The 19,842-nt window shown below is 36.9% G+C and overlaps 1 protein-coding gene across 7 annotated transcripts in view; it reads right to left on the reverse strand.

Annotated features, from left to right (window-relative positions):
- Window positions 1–19,842, reverse strand: part of LOC117411924 (protein diaphanous homolog 2-like) — a 403,755-nt gene that overhangs the window by 286,544 nt on the left and 97,369 nt on the right. For all 7 annotated transcript variants that reach the window (XM_058989329.1, XM_058989330.1, XM_058989334.1 and 4 more), the window contains one exon: window positions 14,469–14,608. In XM_058989329.1, coding sequence (XP_058845312.1) covers window positions 14,469–14,608 — 140 coding nt within the window. The remainder of the gene's footprint in view (window positions 1–14,468; window positions 14,609–19,842) is intronic.

A 19,842-nucleotide genomic window follows, 5' to 3' on the forward strand; every position in this document is an offset into this window, starting at 1 on the left:
ATTTGAGGTAATGAATACCTGAGATACTGTAATAAGGTTTAGTCTTTATATTAAGCAGGCATGGGCCTTCCTTCCCCCCTTAACAAATCACATTTAATTGTCATTGCATTTAGAGGTCTATTCCCTGAAGCATCACAATTAACCAATACACTATGAAACGTTTCCCCACCAAAAATACAGCAGCAGTGATGTTAATTGTAATTATTTCATATGAAAATGACTGCATCTGTTTTATTCATAATTCAAATCAGAGAGCCCATTGCCTTGGGGCTTGTGTGGAACTGTTTTGCACACATACAGATAGATATGGTAGTAATCAATATGGAATTGCACTAGATAATTGGCTATGACCCTCAATGTATCATGAGACTGCAAATGGTCCACTACAGGCAAGCATATTCTCTTCACTTTTCGATAATCAGGATAATGTCGGCACTGCCTCTGATTAAATCCAGATTATGTTATTTGGTGTTATATTTGAAGCGCAAGTCTGTCAATAAAACAAAATACATGGAGCAATTTGTTGCATTACAGGACATAACACTGATTTATTTTCTCATTTGACAACAATTCTACTCTATAATGGCATGTATTTTAAAGTCATTTGTATCAAATATCAGTGTCAAAAACAGGCTTTTATTACCTGTGATGTATTTTTGCCTGCAGCACAGCACATTAGTAAAATAAGGTATATTTAAAACTGCATTTCAATTTACAGTAAAATTACAAACACTTGGAGCTCCCACACACCATTATTCAACATTCATTACTAGGCAGCATAACCCAATTTGCAACTTATTACTATTTGCTGTACAGTACATTATTATGATCTGCTTTGTTAATAAAACAAAACAGGATAATGTTGTAAATTTATAACTGCCTGTTTACCCGGGTTACAAAATGTAATGTTTATTCTTTTAGATCCTGTAGATTTCTCAGGGTGTGGTTAAGCAAATGCAAAAAAAAGCAACTAATTTTCTTTTTAAAGGAACATATGGATTTAAACACAGATCCTAACATTTATTTTTTTAATGAAACACAGAAAGAAATGATACAAATTGAAGGAAAGAATAAAAAAGAAAGACTTTCTGAACTGCGAAGATCAATAGATTTGCTTGTAGGAGTGCATTATTAAAATAGAAACATTTTAAGCTTGAAATCTGACAGCTGAACCTCAAGTTAATAAGTTAAACAGTCTTCCCTTGTCATATGTCTTTATTAGGATAAACTATAACTATCCTACCACCACAGGAAAGGAATCTGGCGTATTGTTTCAGAGATGCCTAAAGCAGATTAGTAATGAAGCCTGATCTAGTCAAGAGTGTGCATGCTGATTAGAGATGATTGTGTTCCCAGTGACACTTTGTCAACGCCGCCTGCAATGGCACGGACTAGAAGATGCTGCTGTAGCCTCTGCTGCTTGGAAAGGCTAGGGCCATCAAGATAAATAATGCATTCCTTCAGTCAAACCAGCTGGCATTGCTGGGCTCTCACCCGCTTTCTCTGCTTAAATCACTGCGTTTCACTGCGTCATGAAATAGTCATGAGAATAATTCTAAACTAAAGTGCCACCAAATCATGATATTTCCACAATCATGCAGCACCCATGACTACTGGAAAAAAAAAATAATGATGTACTGTAGATGCCTCTCTATATGCTCTGCACTTCCTTTACCTCCTTTTGCACTGACCACTGAGCTACTCCCACACTGCAGTCAGGCAGTCTAAAAACAGTGAGTCACTCCAACACATCTCTACCCTAACGGTAAAGCAGGACAACCACAATGCTACTCAGACAAACTACCTTCCACAATGCAGCCCCGCATTACAGACCTGTGCTATAGGCTTTGGAAATGCATTTCCAAGTTAACATCATTATACAAACTGCACCCCACAGTGCAGTAAATGTGATAAATAAAAAGGTAAAACTCATCGATTTGCGTAATCTCCACAGTTTTCTTGTGCGTAATGTTCTTTTGAATGTGCAGAAAACTGTTCTTTGTCAAGGACCCCGGTACCACTTCCCCCACCTCGCCATTCTACTGTGAAGAATATCAGATTCCGCACAGTGTGTGTCTGACAAGCACAAAACACAAAAAGAAAAAAGCAATGACAAAAAGCAGACAAAAGAATTGAGGGCGACTGTGCATGTGTAAATCAATTGCATCTTTTTGCAAACCCGGTTACCAGACATAAAACCGAAGGAGACAAATTAGTCCAAAATAAATGATTGATGCTGTTGTTCAAAAAAGAAAAACATTTTTTACTTAAAGTTCATGGAGGTAAAGAAAAGGAGATGAAAAAAAAAGTATGAAGTCGAGAACATTCCATTTATCCTTTCTTTGGAGCCTTTTGTGCATAATTTAAAAATATTTTTAATAGATCTGGTAGCGGAAAGGGGGGCTGTGGTTTTAACCTTCTGACTTAAAAGAATATATCTGTGTCACAGTGATTCATGAGTACTGTTGAGTTGTATAAAATGTATGGATTTGGTTTAACCCTTGCTCACCAGGGGAAAGCATGTTGTCTATTAAAAGCCTGCTCGTATTATGGTTAACACTACCTGTGGGCACAAATAACATGTGATGCTTGCCGCAACATGACTCCAGAGGTTCAGACAGGGAAAGCTACTTTAAGTACAAAGTAGTAAAGGAATCAAACTAGCAAGGAGCTAGCCAATAACAATGTATTTTCCTCCATTATTAATCACTACTGCAGTGGAATATAAGGCAGAGTGTCAAAAGAAAAAGGATATTCCCCCGTCTGTTTATCAGTTAGCACTAAAGCTCCAGCAAATCTGTCAAAGCAGCACTATACTTTGACACTGGGGGTTTAGCTAAATGTTTTAATTAGCATTATTGTTATTATTATTTTTATATAATACCCCCCCCATGCATTTGTTGCAATTCTACACTTGGCCCATCAGAGCCCCCTTTTGGGCAGGGAATAACAGGACAAGCTGTGCCTCGCCTCTCCTCCGCATGGTTACAGATAAGAGAGTTTGTGTAATTTGTCTTTTTTTTTTTTTGCCGACCCTGAAGGCAGATGATAACCCCATTTTCCTGGAAGAGAATGCCCTCGACACACTCACATAGTTGTCATGCCCACAGGCTAAGTTTTATTTCACTCTTCGCCACATTAATATAAATGAGTCTCACTGGTGTGTGTGTAGGGGGTGGGGGGGGCACATGTGTATTTCTCGTCCGGTCGAGGGCATGACATTTTTTTTTCTCTTTAATTAACTAAATATTCAAAAATGTAAAATAAAAAGACATTAAAATACCGATTTATCTAATGACACAAGAGCAGAGTCTGAGAGCTCAGAGAAGTAGATTGGAATGACTTTACTGCCCCCACCAACGCATCAGTATTTCAATGACTACAACAGCTGCTATCGCGAGCACAACACATTTGCCCACAGGCTCGGCTTTGATTACCACTGCACTACTATAATGAAGTATACCTATGGCTTTTGAATTTTCAGAAACATCCAGGATTTTTGTAGAAGGACAAAAGAATGTGTTTAATGGGGCTTTTATTTTTATTTTTTTTTACACCATCCTAAAAGTTAATTGAGCCGTTCTTTCTGATATTGCTTAAAAGTACTCTTTTGGCGTTGTGGAGTGTTGAGACATCCTAAGAATTGCTCAAATCAAATAATAGCACATTGAAACTATTGACATGATTGCAACAGTAAACTGATATGTGAATGGGGATGAATACAAAGTATTTTTGTTTCCACTGAAAAAAAATTAAAAAGTGTACTATAATTTTGATCGACATAGATGTTTGCCAAATGTCTAGCCAAAGACTATAGAAAAGAAGCTACTAAAAATATATATCTTGAACCAACAAGATCAACAGGCTAGCAAGAACACAGAAAGTCAGCTCTTTACGTTACAGTATACTTAGGGCTCTTCGGTTTTTATTTTTGATCACGTTGAAATCAACTCTTGGAAAAGTGTTGGTTGTGAAACAAGTTCACTTCAGTTTTTTTCTCCCGTAACTTGACTGAGACGATGATTCTGTTTCATTGATAATGTAAAAGGCAGTTCCTTCATTTTAATTCAAACCGAACGCAAACAGAGAGTGAAGTTAAATTGATTTAATTAAATTGTAATTAAGAGGAAACTATTATTTGCAAAACACATTTTTGCAACGAGTCATTAAGACTTTAAATCCAGGAAAAGCAATTTAACTCTGCTCACTTTTTTGTGTTTGGTTTGAATTAACAATAAGGAGCTGCCTTTTATTTATTTATTTATTTATTTTACAACAACAATGAAACAGAATGATAGTCTCATTGAAGTAACGGGAGAAAAAACAAAAGTGATCTTGTTTCACTATCAATGCTTTTCCAAGAGTTTAATTAAGAAACTGAGTCGGCTCAATCTAACTTTAAAGGGACATCACATGCCCAAAAATAAAAACTGAAAATTAAGAGCCCTAAGCATACTGCTTGTATGCTCCGCAGATTAAAAGCAACAGAAGCAACAAGAGAGGTATTACATTTCATAAGTTGTACGGTAGCTAAACCCAAATACACAACATTACTCATGTCAGCGTTTTGTGATGGTCTGAGCACAGCTAAAGAAAGCTGGTGCAGAAGGTCTGTGTGTTCTGTTCAAATGACTGCATTGCTCCCTAACGGCATTTATGTCCCAATGGGATTCTCAGTCTACCACCACAATGACTGTACGTCTAACAGAATGAATGATAGTTCAACATTTTTTTGGGATCCCGGGAAGGCAGGAGAGTTATAGAACATGATCCCGTTCATTCAAGACAATGAAAAATCTCTGCAAAAGGAGCCCAGTGCTCCTGAGAGCTGGCAAGAGAAAGAAATAACTTTTTTTCTATTATTATTATTTATTTTCATTGAAATGTTCAAATAGCCACCAACTGTGAGCAAAATACTCCTGCAATTGTTAATTATCTCCCAAACAGCAGGAAAATCCCCATGGTGCTGCAAATTAATTGCACCAAAAGATGGAATCTGAAGTATATTTCCTAAAAAGGTGATTGATCAGTAAAAAAAAGAATAAATAAATAATGACTGTTACAAACGAACAAAAAAGACTGACCATTTGTGAAGCAATTACTTTATTATGCAATGTTTCAGATCTAAGCCACATGCAGTGTAATCCTTATACGCTGTTGCATGACCATGAGCCAGGTTCTGACAAAATATTATAACTAGTGTTAAAAAAAGAATCCTGTTACTGTTTCTCAACTTTATATGCAGGTAACCTTGGTGTTTCAGCAGGTGAGATTGAAGTAGACATACAGTTGCCAAAACATGCATGCTGTATGTTACCAACTAAAAATAATTAACATGTTGCTAATTCAAAGCTGTGGAAATATCAATGTTAAGCCTTCACAAAACAAGGCTTTTTATCGACAACTTCAATTACCACAAAAGACTGGTTAAGTACATCAGTTCCCAATACCTCCATGTGTGAAAGGATTTGAAGTGTTCTTTTTTTGTTTGTTTATTTACAATGTTGTTTGTATATCAATGAAACGAATGTCTACAAAAAAATAAAAAAAACTGTGCTGAGCTAGAAAGCTTTTTGTAAGTCGTGAACCCACTGCTTGTAGACACCTAATGTATTATTAAAAGCGAGCTGTTGTGCGGATGGGGGTGGGAGGTGATGCTTAATGAGAAAGAAAGGGTTAAAACTACTGGAGCGCAGAAGGACATTGGTTTAATGCTGCAGAACACTCATTTAACACCATACCTACAGTATGATTCAATTTTCTACTAAATCAATACCAAACTCAAATCAGATATTTGAATTATGTATGTTTAGCTTGGGGGCTGTAAAAGATATGATTAGCCTTGAGGTTAACAGATGATGGCATGAAATGAAATGGCCGGACAGATTATAATATCACAGGTTGTAGAGAATGCCTGAATCCTTCAGCTTCCACCTCAGTAAAAGCACCTGGAATGCAAGATTTAACATCGTGGCGTGGTGCAGGCTGAGTTGGACTGACAAGACAATCATCTCTTTAATAACGGCTAATGTTCTAGCGCAAAACAAACAGTCTAGCCTGTGTAGGAAGTCCCAGATGAAACAGAAGGTTAACTTCAGACAGGACACTTCTAACTAAAGAGTGTGAATCGATAAAACATACATCATCGGTTTATGATTATTATTTTTATTATTTTATTTCTCAGCAGACGCCCTTATACAGGGCAACTTATAATTGTTACAAGATATCACTTTTTTTTTTTTTTTTACATACAATTACCCATTTATACAGCTGGGTTTTACTGGAGCAATCTAGGTAAAGTACCTTGCTCAAGGGTACAGCAGCAGTATCCCCCACCTGGGTTTGAACCCACAACCCTCCGACTAGGAGTCCAGAGCCCTAACCACTACTCCACACTGCTGCCCAACTCAGTTTCCTATACTACGTTGCAATTCAAATCCAATTGATTGGTTATCACCCAATCAGAAGGCAAAATGCCACTATAATACAGAACAATGGCCGCTGTACAGTATTTTGATTGAATCCACTCCAAAGAGCGTGCCTAGTTGTATTGTGTCCCAACAACCTGGGGAAATCTATACTTTGATATGTGTACAGTCAATCCAGCTTATAATGGCCACTGAAGGGTATTGAGATAGCCCACTGTAAATAAAATGAATGTCTACAAAAGCAAGTGGTGCAACATCAGAAACGCACTGATAACAGAATGCTCCCTTATCACCAGGTGGTGGGCGATAGAGGCTTGACCACAGTTAACAAAATCAGAAACTTTAGTAATGTCATTTAACTTCCATTGAATAGATCCAGAGACTGTGGCTGTTGCCTGGTGGTCATAATGTATTGCAAGCATTTACGATGTGTATAATGACCAATTGTTTTATAATTGCTCCAAGTGCAAGTGCTTGTAGGGTACACTGACATTTCTAATAAACATTTATATATTATTTAGCACAGCACAAGAATAATGACCCTGGCTGTGTGCTTGAAAGTTTCACGCAGTCGTCACAGCAGTGGAGACAATGTATTTCACAGACTGACAGCAGTATTTTTGATAACTTTTTTTTTTCTTTTCCTCCCCAGACCATGTCAAATTTTGACTGTTAAGACAAATACAATGCAGACCTTTGGTTTTAAAGTACCAAGCACTGTCAGAATATTATGATACATATTTCTGTTTGATTTATCTAATGGAAATAATGAACTTACAAACATATCTATTATATATGTCCTTAATATAATCAAAGTCCTATATTTGAAATGACTGTTCTTAAATGGTTGTCTTGGCACCTCTCTGTCTAGAAGCAAGATCCTAATGGATCAACCCTCAGATAGTATTGGCTTAGTCATCATAATAATACGCTCAATAGATGTATTTCCTTGAAAGAAAAACATGTATTGCATTTTACTGCATGAATAACAATAATACAAAAATAATTCAAATGTGAAGAAAAAAAAAATGTACAAAGATTATTATATTATCCATAGCAGCATTATAAGATTTATATATAAAAAAAAAAAAATCACTCAAATTGTCTAACAGGTAGCTATGAAAAGTTGCTCTAATTAAGCAATAACTTGGAAAATACAAGTGGTAAGAGATGGGGCCAACAGGTCTTTCGCCTGCAGAAAAATGTCATCCAAGTATTTGGACTAATGGAGTTAGGAATACTAATCATTATACTATAGCTGGTTATACACACTGGAGTTGCTCCAGCTTTATGTTATGAACACTTTAACAGGTTATTAATCCACATCTTTTTTTTTTGCCCTGTGGATTGATGGAGAAAAAGTAAAGGTGTTTAATAAGAAAAAAAATGTAATTAAACAAGATATGAGGGAGAACCTCACACCATTTAAACAATACTTCATGAAAAGCTGCTTTTTTGGGGCATTTTTCCCCTCCCAACACACAGACTTTCGCTATTATGTTGCAAAAGAGAAAGCGGTCATTGTGCTGGAAGCTCCCAGCCGCAACACTGCGCTGAAAAGATTAACAACATTAGTGTCATCACTCCCCGGGGAGGTACGTTAATGCTCATCTGATCTCTTGCTGAAACAATACTTCAAAGCTAAGGTTGGAATCTGTCATCATTCGAAGTGCATTTGGAAATAACAAAGGGGGTACTTCAATCTGGTTTGTCGCCATATTGATATGCTGCACCAAACTGATTTGCATTAAGATAAAATCACATTTGCCGTTGTCTCAAGGTCGCCCAAAGTTCAGCTTATTACATTTTTCATTGCCGCTTAGGAAGGCTTGGGAATTCTGCACCTAATAGCTAACCTGCACAGTTAAACTTAAAAATAATTGTAGCATTTCAGTCATTCATCAAACAGTCAGAATGCTCCCTCCATGATGTTTAGGAGTTTCAGCCTAAAGGCACATATTACTAAAAAGGCCTGTTTTATTAAAAATAAACAAATATTTAACAATACTAATTAAGGAAACAAATCTTGATATTTTAAGTGTACCGGATGCATACAAATTCAACTCAATTTAAAAATGTGTTGTTATAAGAATAAAAGGAGACACTGTAAAGCAGTCAAGAGGTTCAATTAGAGAAACTAAATCTTGCGATTTTTAACCGAGCCAGTCATTTGTTATTTATACCCAGTGAAAAAAACTTGAGAATTGCAGTTTAATTGAAACAGTTGTATTTTGTAACTAAAAATGGCATTCCTTCTGCTATGCATCCTATACAAGTTTTTTTCTTCTATTGTCAAAGCAGTCAAATATGATCTTAAGAATCTGACACAGAAGAGAATGGCAGTGTCGATGTAAAGATGTCAAAGTAGCTACAGTATGTGCAGCAATAAGGCTCAGAATATGTTGTGCACCTTTTTACAAATACTGGGAGAATGTGTGCATGTTATATACAGGTTGTGCACTATATGCAAGGTGCACAGTATACTTGTGTAATAGTATTCCATATACAGTAATGAACAAAAGGGGCTCAGTTGCATATTTCATAAATGTACACTGTATTATACAGTACATATGAGCGATAATTTCAAAAAATACAAAAAAATGATAACAACATTTCCCAGTTGCCACATGGGCAGAGATCTTTACCAACATGTTCGAGTTGTGTGAATGCAGGACCTTTTTTGTTTCATTTTTAAAAGCCAGCAAAAGTGCACTTTTTTTTTTTGCCTGCAGTGACTAAATTAAATCCTGTGGATGCAGCGTAAGCCGCAGGTAGAAATGCACTTAAAAATAAGCTGACCTACTTATTTCCAGTTTTGAAACTTACACCTCTTTTTATTCAGCTTATGAAGGGCCAGATGCACTGATCTGTAGAAATGTGGTAAGTGCAGATTAGCTGTAGATTTATTGAAAACAAAAAGCACTTGCTAGAGTTCCTGGAGCTGTGCAACATGTCAATACGAGGCAGCGATTGGAGGGTGGCCGAGGGTTGTGGAAATGAAGAATTTGTAAAATGATTGTTCCATACTGTGTTTGTGATGTTTTATTGCTCAGTCAATCACTGCAGTAACATTGGAAAAGTAGACACACAAGACACAACAAAGGTACACATGAACTTTAACCTGGCATGCTGTAGCTGGTTGCATTGCGGTTTGCGAGACAAGGCCCAACAACTCCCCAATGACAGCTGTACCAACCCCTCCATACCAAAATAACCCTTGTGTGAACCCCCCTCAATATATATATATATATATATATATATATATATATATATATATATATATATATATATATATATATATATATATATATATATACACACACACACACACACACACACACACATACACACAGTCCCCAATGGAATGCCTTTATTTTTTGATTGCTTCAAAATTATAATGTTATAACCAACATCCCAGAGAAACACCATGCTAATGATTTATATGAAGAATTTCACCTATTAAAAGTTAAGAGCGTCTAAATACAGTTCAGAGAACTCTATTCAGTGATCTCAGAGCTAGCAAATTCAATATGGAGAATTTGGTGCTGGGATTTTGAAGATGGCACATTTAATACAAAATGGATAAGTACAGGGAATTTATAAGCCAGCCTATTCAATACAGAGAACTCAGTACTGCCAAGTTAGAGCCAGCAAATTCAATGAGAACTCTGTACTGGAAACATAGAGCTATCAAACTCAATAAAGACAGCTCAATTCTGGCATCTTAGAGCCAGCAAACTCAATATAAAGAACAGAGTACTGGGAACACAGAGCCAGCATATTCGATACAGATAACACTGTGTTTAATTTTTGTGGAAACAATATAGATTACAAAATAACCCAAGGACTAAAGAAAGATTGCTGTTTCATCTACTGTTGGCAAAAAAAAAGTTATTGGTAATTGTTGTGTGACAGCATGCAGTATATAGACCCTTGGCTGATTTAGCCTTCATTCAATATTTCTATGACAGGCAACTCATACTGAAGGAACAGCTTTAAATTCACAGTCAAAGCATTCACAAACAATGACTGCAAACATCACAAAATGTTAAGGGAACAGTATTTTATTTAAACTTCAAGCTATTTAATCTTTAAGCATTCGAAATTAAAACAGCTGAAAAAAAATCTTTAATACGTCTAGCAGTTTTCTAATGGCAACCCAACAGAGACATCACATTTTGATCCTCTTGAAAGGTCTGAGCACTTAAAATCAGTCAGATCAAGGTCATGCCATTATAGACAAAACTAGTTAAAATGGAGATGCAGCTACATAGCACAGAACTCTCATTTTAAAAAAATAGTCAATCGTGTCAAGAATTGTCAATAATTTTTGTTTATTCAAACCCTAGTGCAAACAAATCTAGTTATCTCTTGGGGATGCAATGTATGTTTCTTACAAGCCTGTGGGATAGACCTCAAGTACTTCCTTTGGAAATATCCACTTCAGCCAGGGGGGTATTGTGTTCCAGTTTACCCATGTGTGGGTTCAAGAACTAACAAGAACAACCAGTGACAGGGTGTGGAAAACAGGATACTGGAATGGCAATGCAATGCTCTATACTGTACTGCACATAACAGTTCCTTGAGTGATGCAGTGCAAATAAAGAGTTAAGCTTATGCAAAAAATAAATAAATAAATAAATAAATAAATAAATAAAAAAAGAAGAAGAGAGAGAGAAGATTGAAACGTGCAACACAAAATAGAGGCCACACTAAAACTCAAGATGTGTCTGCAAGTGCTCCAGGCAATGCCATCTGTACATGAACACATTTACAAGGTTTGCGATGCGCTGACTGCAATGCACCTGTCTGGGACACAGTGATCAACTGGGCATTGAAACAGATGCAGAACAAGGCTTAATAAACAATTAAGTGAATGGGGGCCACAGGGAGGAAATTAACAAATCAAGCTGCAAAGCAACTTGTACAACTACCGCTAGCTCTGCAACGTGCTAAAACTCGTGTTTGTGCTGATTTAGGTGAAGGCGATGTTCAGTCGGAGAGATGTTTTGTGGAGCTTCACTGAGAAATAAAATATCGTCCTGAAAGAGCTATTGACAAGAAATTTGTAGCAAAATGTATAAAATTGACCTGGACAATGGACCTGTACGATCGTTTTATTGTAGAATACATATTTAAAATGATGGCAGTTTGTTGTTCTCCACCTGGTGGTACTCGGAGGGGATTGCCTGTTTTATTAATACCCTTAAATGACTAAGTAAATAAAATAAATGAAACATCCTACTCCCTATTCCTGTGCATCCACTGACCCTGCCCTTTGAAAAGTATGAAAAGGAAATGTTATATTAACATCTATAAATCACTCTCAACTTTCCCATTCTCTTGCTTAAAAAAAAAAACAAATAAATAAAATCTTCAGTGTTTACAATCCCCAGATCCTCTGAAGGTAACCCAACCCAGCCTTCAGGACTTGATCCAGTCAGAAGGAGACTTGCTGTCTACAAGGGGAACAGACCAGATGTTATCAAATCTTCTTAAACCAGGATATATCAGTCGAATGTCCTACTATCCACCGTCTTTAGACAACATGGGCAGATAATGGACCTTCTTTTTCTTCTTCTTCTTAACTTTTTTTAAACAGGGATACCCCTGCTGAGATTCCTCAGCATGTCATTTCAGGGGAGGATCAGGTTAGATGGTATTTAAAGTAATTTTCATACTTTAGTATTACATTCCAGGTACTAATAAGTCTAGGTTTAGACTTTGTCTAGGTTCAGACAGGCCAGTACTAAGCTACATGTATGGCTTGGATATGTACTTAACTCTAGCTTGAACTGGGCAGATATACTGTAGACTTGGTAAAACAAACCTCTTTGACAATATGACCTGGCAATCTTTTTATATCATCAGTGGCTGAGTAGAGATTTAGAACCAGAATCTCCTGGCTCCTAGTCCTTACATCAAAACATATAGTCCACAAGACAACGTATATATTTTGCACACAGTGAACAAAATAAAATCCTACCAAAGTTTTCTTACAACTTGAGTTCTTTAAAGGTTACATTAAAATGCAACAATCAGAAAAATTTACTCTGCAGTTCAGACTCCCTGTGTCCTGTGATCCGTAAACGTTAATTGCATCCATATTAATTATTATTTGCCTTTGAGAAAGGGAGGTTGAATGTCTACCTCATTACAAAAAAAAAGCTGCCTCTGTTTATTCCAGTCATCTGTCACCCTAGGCTGCTCTTTTCTCAGGAAGGCCATATCTAACGTGGGTGTTTATGACTGACGTTTATTCACCTTTGGGCTAGAAGTTCATCTGTTTAAGTACTTCCCAGGGGCCAACCTGTGCTTCCTTACTCCGGCACTTTGCAAAATAAAGTCAGTAGAAATCCAGAGCCGTTTAGCTGCTACAATCTCCAGGGAGATGTTATGGGAGAGTTCTGTTATTTGATTAGATTAAAAAGATAGGGAAAGAAATAGAAAACGACTAAACCCTATAATCACATGGAAATCTCTTAGCTTTAAAATAAACAACATGATCACTTACCTGTCATTTTAAAAAGGATGTCATTTTAGAAATGACTTAGAGGCTGGATACTTTGCAGCAGATAATTACTCAATCAATCAGTACTTTCCAGTGTGGACAGGGACAGAGGGACAAGCTAGTTGCACAGGCAACCACCATGATACAGAGGGTCCTTCTGTATTCCCATTGTTGTTGCTGAATAGTTGCACACAACTCTCAAACAACTTATTTAGGTGAAGTGGAGCATGTCACGTGACAATTTCCATATGTGGAATTTTCTAATTTTACTTGCATTCTCCAGTATAATTGTTACAGAATACAAGGCAATTACACCATCTGCATAATAAATGAATCAGTTACAACAGGGACAGCAAATTTACATATAAGTGTGTGCTACATACAAAAGAGGTTTGCATTTTATTTGTTCTCCTATCCTGTGTGTCCATTTGTTTCAGGTGCAGCTACCATTATCTGGTGTTCTATATGATCTTACTCATTGAAACCACACTGATGTCTGTTATTCAAGCTTTAAGATGTCGAGATAATGTCTTCTGAATGTGGTGGTTCACATAACTGCCCCGCTGAGGTTTGGAGGAGGCGGACGTTGAACAATAAAAGCTACTTTAAAGAATGTCTGCCACTCAGTTGATGGCCACTTTAAATACAGCATCCATTGATTCACATTAAGAAACATCTTTCTAATAGTGAAATGGTAAATAATTTAAGGGTATGCCACCGCCATGCTGCTGGGACCAAATTAAATTTAAAAGATGCTATCTGGAAGAAAGACCTAGATAAATGAAAAACCCTGGACACCAATACACACTAATTATAAGTGAATGAAGAGATATGAAAGTAAAAATACTGAGTGGCATGGAATAGTAAAACAATATAACAAGACCTTGTTTTTCTCCATGGATATTGTGAAGCAAAGCTAAGTTCAAGTAAGTTATTGCTTTTCTTATGTAAATATCTGTTAACGTCTATATGTTTCATATTGCAAAGTGTTACTATATTTTTCTGTCTTTTGGAAGACTTCGATATTATCGATACCGAAATACATGCACGATATCGATATACAATTTTCATATCGATGCCCACCCCTAATTAAGATGAGCTTTTGACAAGCAACAAACCAGCTGACAAATAAGAAAGGATTAAAAACAAAAGGTCTTTTTCAAAGTCATTCCAAGATTCTGTCGTGTTGTGTGGATCTTTCAATACCGTTTGTTCAAATGCAAAGCATTAACCATTATAGATTATGTGGTTAAATTGTAAGCAGTCAACACGCCAGCAAAACATGTGTGCTTTTTCAAGGAAAATTATGAATTTCTGCATTTTCATACTACTCCAGCAAATATGACTTGTGGCAGTAGCAGTACAAAGCAATCATTACAAAACAGCTTCTGATGGACTATTTAAGTTTTCTGGGTTTTTCTTTTCTTTTTTTTTTAATGCAACAATTTCTAAGGAACAGAGTTCCACTCTAGTCACTTCTGTTAGATGCTTGTATGCTTCCCCTTCTTCGATGGAGCTGTGATATTTACCTTACAGGGTTGCTGGTTAAAGAGACTCTCAGAGACTCCAGGCAGTTGAGGAGCTTCTCGTCTGTGATTCCGGAGCGTAGCTCGTGCACATATTCCTGTGATGACAGCGTAGACTCGTGCTTGCTGTTCCGCAGGCCTCCCTGTAAGCAAAACCCAACACGTTCATTTTTAGGTGAATAGTCCATGTGCATTATTAGCCTCATTGCTACTGGTGTTAATTTCCATGAGAGATGACTCAATTGAGATGCAAATGTTTATTTCCAAATGCCAGTTCTGCTTTAACCATTACATTTAGGAGAAAGCTGCGAGTACAGCCTATAACGAAATTTGTGAAGTCGTGTTTTCACTTGTAGGAAGGTGGATATATCATATTTTCTCATACCTTATGACATCATTACTTTACACATACATTTACCAGTACACCATAGCAAATATATTACTGCCAGCTACGTTTTGGCACTGTCTTACCGCAGCCCTGTGAAAAACCGTTTTAAAGAAGCTTTTAGTTTTATTGTTTTGACTTTTCCAACAAATCAGTGGAAGTCTATATTAGCTTGCAGCCATAAGCATGTGTCTCACATCAGAGTCATCATGCAGCATGCTTTCTTATAGTCAAGAAGGGTATTGGATTGTTTCACAATGTGTATACGAGTTTGACACCTGCAAGAATGATCAAAAACAAACTTTGGATTAGTCATAGCTCTCCGTGTCTGTTTAAATCAATTTGTGTAACCTGTCAAGCAGTCTGAATTACACTCATGCACTATCAGTACCTAATCTCAGGAAGGCTGTCAAGACAATGGAAGGACTAGTGATGCCTGTTAAACATATTTTTTATTTATTATTATTACTACCAATGCAAAGCTTCAATGAAAACTAGAAGTATGCCACTAAAGAACAAGAGATTTAAGAAATGCCATACTTTTTTTTTTCTTTTTCTCTATGTAACTTTCCTGTGTGTCCTTGAATGTTTTGGTTACTCTTACAAATACACATTTGTAAAGCATAGTATTGACATCTGTAGCAGCTGTAAAGCCAATACTTGTATAAGAAAAAAAAGATGCCTACGTTTTTATTTGTCCTAAAAGCATTTCTGAACGTAATGCAAAACGTCAAAGCATGTTATTCAGGGAGCATATCAAATTCCAGACAGAGGCTACACTGGACTCCCTAGTCGAACGTTACAGCTGTGTTTATCAAATTAAACAGTCCCTGGACCCCATGCCCCAGACTAATGGAACCTCACTATGGATGGAAAAAAACAACACAACATTACATATTAAAATTAATTTGCTGCTAAGCCCATTAACCCCTTGTCAGTCTGAAGCTCTGTGAAAGCATATGGCTCCAGCTGACCAGACTGGGAACCATCGCTGTCTCTGCACTCCGCTTAATTGTCTCTGAAGATCAAAGGCCATTAAGAACTGTCAGTGAGATGGGAAGGAATAGTGGAGTTCTCTCGTCACACACACACATGGGAATTACTATTAGACAGTGGAGTCTGTAACTTGGCACAGCTTTGAGAAGAAAAAAAAAAATCTGTGAAGTTATTAATGTATGACAATGTGTCTTTTTGCGACAAAACCACATTTGAAAACATTTAGACACCTAGACTGGACACTTCTAGTTCTCAGGGCAAATCTAGAGCCACGACTTTCATGGCAAATTGAATGCTGTATTCTCCAGGAAGGAGATTCCCTTTCCTGACTTGAGATTCAATCAAAATTAAAAGGTTCCTGCTATACATGCCAGCATGTATCCTATTTATATGGATCACACTGAGGCTCATATGTTAGTTTTTATTTTACTATACCTCCAGGGCTGCCTGTTAAGTGAGCCAACCATGACAGCTGATGCACTGAAGTCAAGTTCCGGGGTGCTATACAAGTGTAGGAGCCCCCATGTCAGTCATTATAACACCACTCTTAGGGGTGGCAGTGAAATGTTATTGTATATACCAGCTCCCAAAAACCAATCACGTGCAATAGGCAATCGGCAACTGTGTCTCTTGCTGTAAGGCCACAAGAATCGGCTGGACTATACTTAGTTTAACTGAGCTTTACTTGAATGGCTTTATATGAACCTGGATATACATTTCTTAATGAGGAGTATAAATTAAAGCTATTACCTAGTAATTAGGCTGCCTAAACACATATTTCTTGCAACATCTGCATAAAAATTCAATTCAAGAAACACCCTTGTGACAACCTGTGCAGAAGATCTTTCAAGTATGATTAATAAACTGTTTAACACCCATGAGAATCAAAGGTTCCTTCAGGTTCAGGTTTGCCTTGCTTTAATTTACATAGTTATTACTCTGTGCTTTACTATGCTTTACCAAATTCCCAAGTGTTTTCCATGTTGTTAAGTCAGACCATAATTCCTCAGTGTTTACAGTGGCTGAGGAGTAATCATGGTGTCAACAACAGTGATCTACTGGTAAGTTTTTTGAACGTGCTCTCTGGGGTTCATTCACTGATGCCATATTTATTTTATTTTATTTTATTTTATTTTATTTTATTTTATTAATAGAGTGGTAATGCCAATGAACAATTTATATCATAGGTCTGGCCTAAGAGGGTCACCATTGACTCAAAAATAGTTATTTGCATTGTACAATTAGAATAAACTAATTTGGAGCCTTAAGAAATGAATACAAAGTCAAGAACCAAATGCTAATGCAGCACAATGAATTACAGTAATTATGGTTGTGTTTAGCATTCTTACGCAAGAATAGCATGAATCATATTAACATTCGGCTCTCTTGCTAAATGCCAAAACGAAAGGGAAAGAAAGAAAAAAGAAAAAAAGATGAGGAATAATAATGAAAATTTTAATTAGCTCTTCTCTATGTGATTAATGAAAATTACCCAAGCACCCTAGTGATCTTTTGAAAAATAATACAGATACAATCTTAGCAATTAGTGTACATCACATAGTATCAAAGGCAAATGGCTAAAATCCTTTATTCCTTAATTTCCTGCTCATTAGGGCAGGGCTGACAGTGCTGCAGACAGGAGGCTTTCGTTTGTTTATTTATTTATTTATTTAATTTTAATCAATTTATTAATCCATTTTTTATCTACTGTTCTGTGGCAGCAAAGAAAGGTCAGGGATAGCAGGGGTCAGTTGAAAGGACATCCTCTGCTGCCAGACGATAAGATTTCTGTTCATGCCTGCTTGGTTATTTTCATGTTAAAGGCACAACTGAATTTGCACATAGGAGCCGACTTAACAGGACAAACAGGCTGGCAGAGCAAGGTGCGTGGATACACACAATGAACACATGATACTTTACGTTACGAATGTGAGCAGCAGTGTGAAGTAATGGTTAGGGCTCTGGACTCTTGACTGGAGGGTTGTGGGTTCAATCCCAGGTGGGGGACACTACTGCTGTACCCTTGAGCAAGATACTTTACCTATATTGCTCCAGTAAAAAACCAACTGGATAAATGGGTAACTGTATGTAAAAAATATAATGTGATATCTTGTAACAATTGTAAGTTGCCCTGGATAAGGGCGTCTGCGAAGAAGAGGAAGAAGAAGAAGGAGGAGACGACTCAGTTACATTTGACTTGGGTTGTAAAGCAATCTGAAGTTCCATCTACTGTACTGCCACTGGAAAATGAGAACATAATGCAATAGATTCTCAGTGATCCTACCAATCAATAGCACAGAGTAAGACCAGAGTTTGGCATAAAGTTGACATTATGATGCACAGGATGGTGTAAACATGGTAACCTTGCATGTGATAAAGATAATTATCTCAACTAGACCCAACATTAGTGGTATACTGTACAATGAGAGTCAGTAAAACCCTGTTTATCATCACATTAACATTTGACATCCATGTTCTAAAAATAGTCATGTGAAATTATGATAATTATAACAACAAATATGTATTGGTACTAGTAGTAGTAATAGAAGTGGAAATAGTAATTTAAAAACACTCAAAGGAATCACTGCCTTATTATGCACTGTTAGGTTTACAATATTATTATTATTATTATTATTATTATTTTGGTTGCTCCGTTACTTTCTGATTCCTTGTTTAAAACATTAAAAAGCACCTTCACACAATTCCAGGACCATCCTACAGTAGAGTATCCCCTGAACTCTTGGCAGCCTTGTCTTCTTATCACTAGACAGCTGTGTTCCCTCAGCACTGTGGCCTGCATGAGGTCCAGCTCAAACAGTCTGTCCCCCAACTTCACAGAACACTAAGCCTGTTAACCCAATATGGGGTCACTGTGGCCTTGGAGCCTCTTGCAGCTGCATGTTTAACATACAGGCCTCCTGTGACAGCATGCCCTGGAACCCACAACCCTCCAGTCAAGAGTCCAACACACTCTGCTGTTAAGGGTAATGAATTTACTTGTAAGTACTTTATTACAAGGCCAAAGGGGCATTGTCCTGACATTGCAAAGCACTGCAAGACTGCTAGACAACTTCCCACAAATAAGAATGTAATACCTAAGATTAAAGAATGTATACAAATGTAATTTTGGATAACACAACTCTCGGAAGCACTGCCAAGTAACCACACCTCTCCAAACAATGCAAGCATTTGGAATTGAGGGCCTCGGAATGAGAAAAAAATGGCAGAATGAGCAGAAGCCAAGAAGATTATGGAAGATTGTCTTTTTTTATTCTAATACAAATGCAAGCCATAATGCCTTGTAAAGCAAATGTAATAACATGAACTTTCTTAAAACAATACAACACAAAGATGCTACATGATGGAACAATAGAATGAATATCAGTAAAATGCACTGTGTGTGAAAGCCATAGGTTACCTAGGGCAAAGAGTAAGGCACACAGTTGGATTCAGTTTCCTATTCCTGTACTGAAGTAGGTATTTATTCACCAAAGACCCAATAGAAATGTGTAGCAGAAAAAACGACAATATGACTTTTGTTTTCCATGTCAAAGCATATTGTTAATTGACTTTCCCTGCAGTTCAGCAGTAGTAAAACCATATGTTAAGTCACACCTAATTACATTTAAAATTACAAATACTCTCAGCAGGGTTATCTTTAATATCGAGAAAGGGGGATAAAACCTGTCTTCACCACGATGAATCTAGATCAGTTGAGTCCCGATAAGATACAACACACATCTCAATTACACCCCACCACTATAAACTATTCAAAATGTTTGCTAAATTCTTCCTTTAATTATTCCATGCTCTTTAATTGAAATTGATTTGTTCCTGGGAATTTATTTTAGGAGGGTAAAAATGAACTGAAAGCATTATCAATACTGACGTCTCCCTTTTAAACCTCCCAGCCAATCAAGCCACGTCTAGAGTAATTAGGGATGTACTGTAAATCAGTGGGGTCTATTTTAATGAACTACACAGTGGCGGACCTAA

This window comes from Acipenser ruthenus, chromosome 16 (assembly GCF_902713425.1).
Source record: "Acipenser ruthenus chromosome 16, fAciRut3.2 maternal haplotype, whole genome shotgun sequence".
Lineage (NCBI taxonomy): Eukaryota > Metazoa > Chordata > Actinopteri > Acipenseriformes > Acipenseridae > Acipenser > Acipenser ruthenus.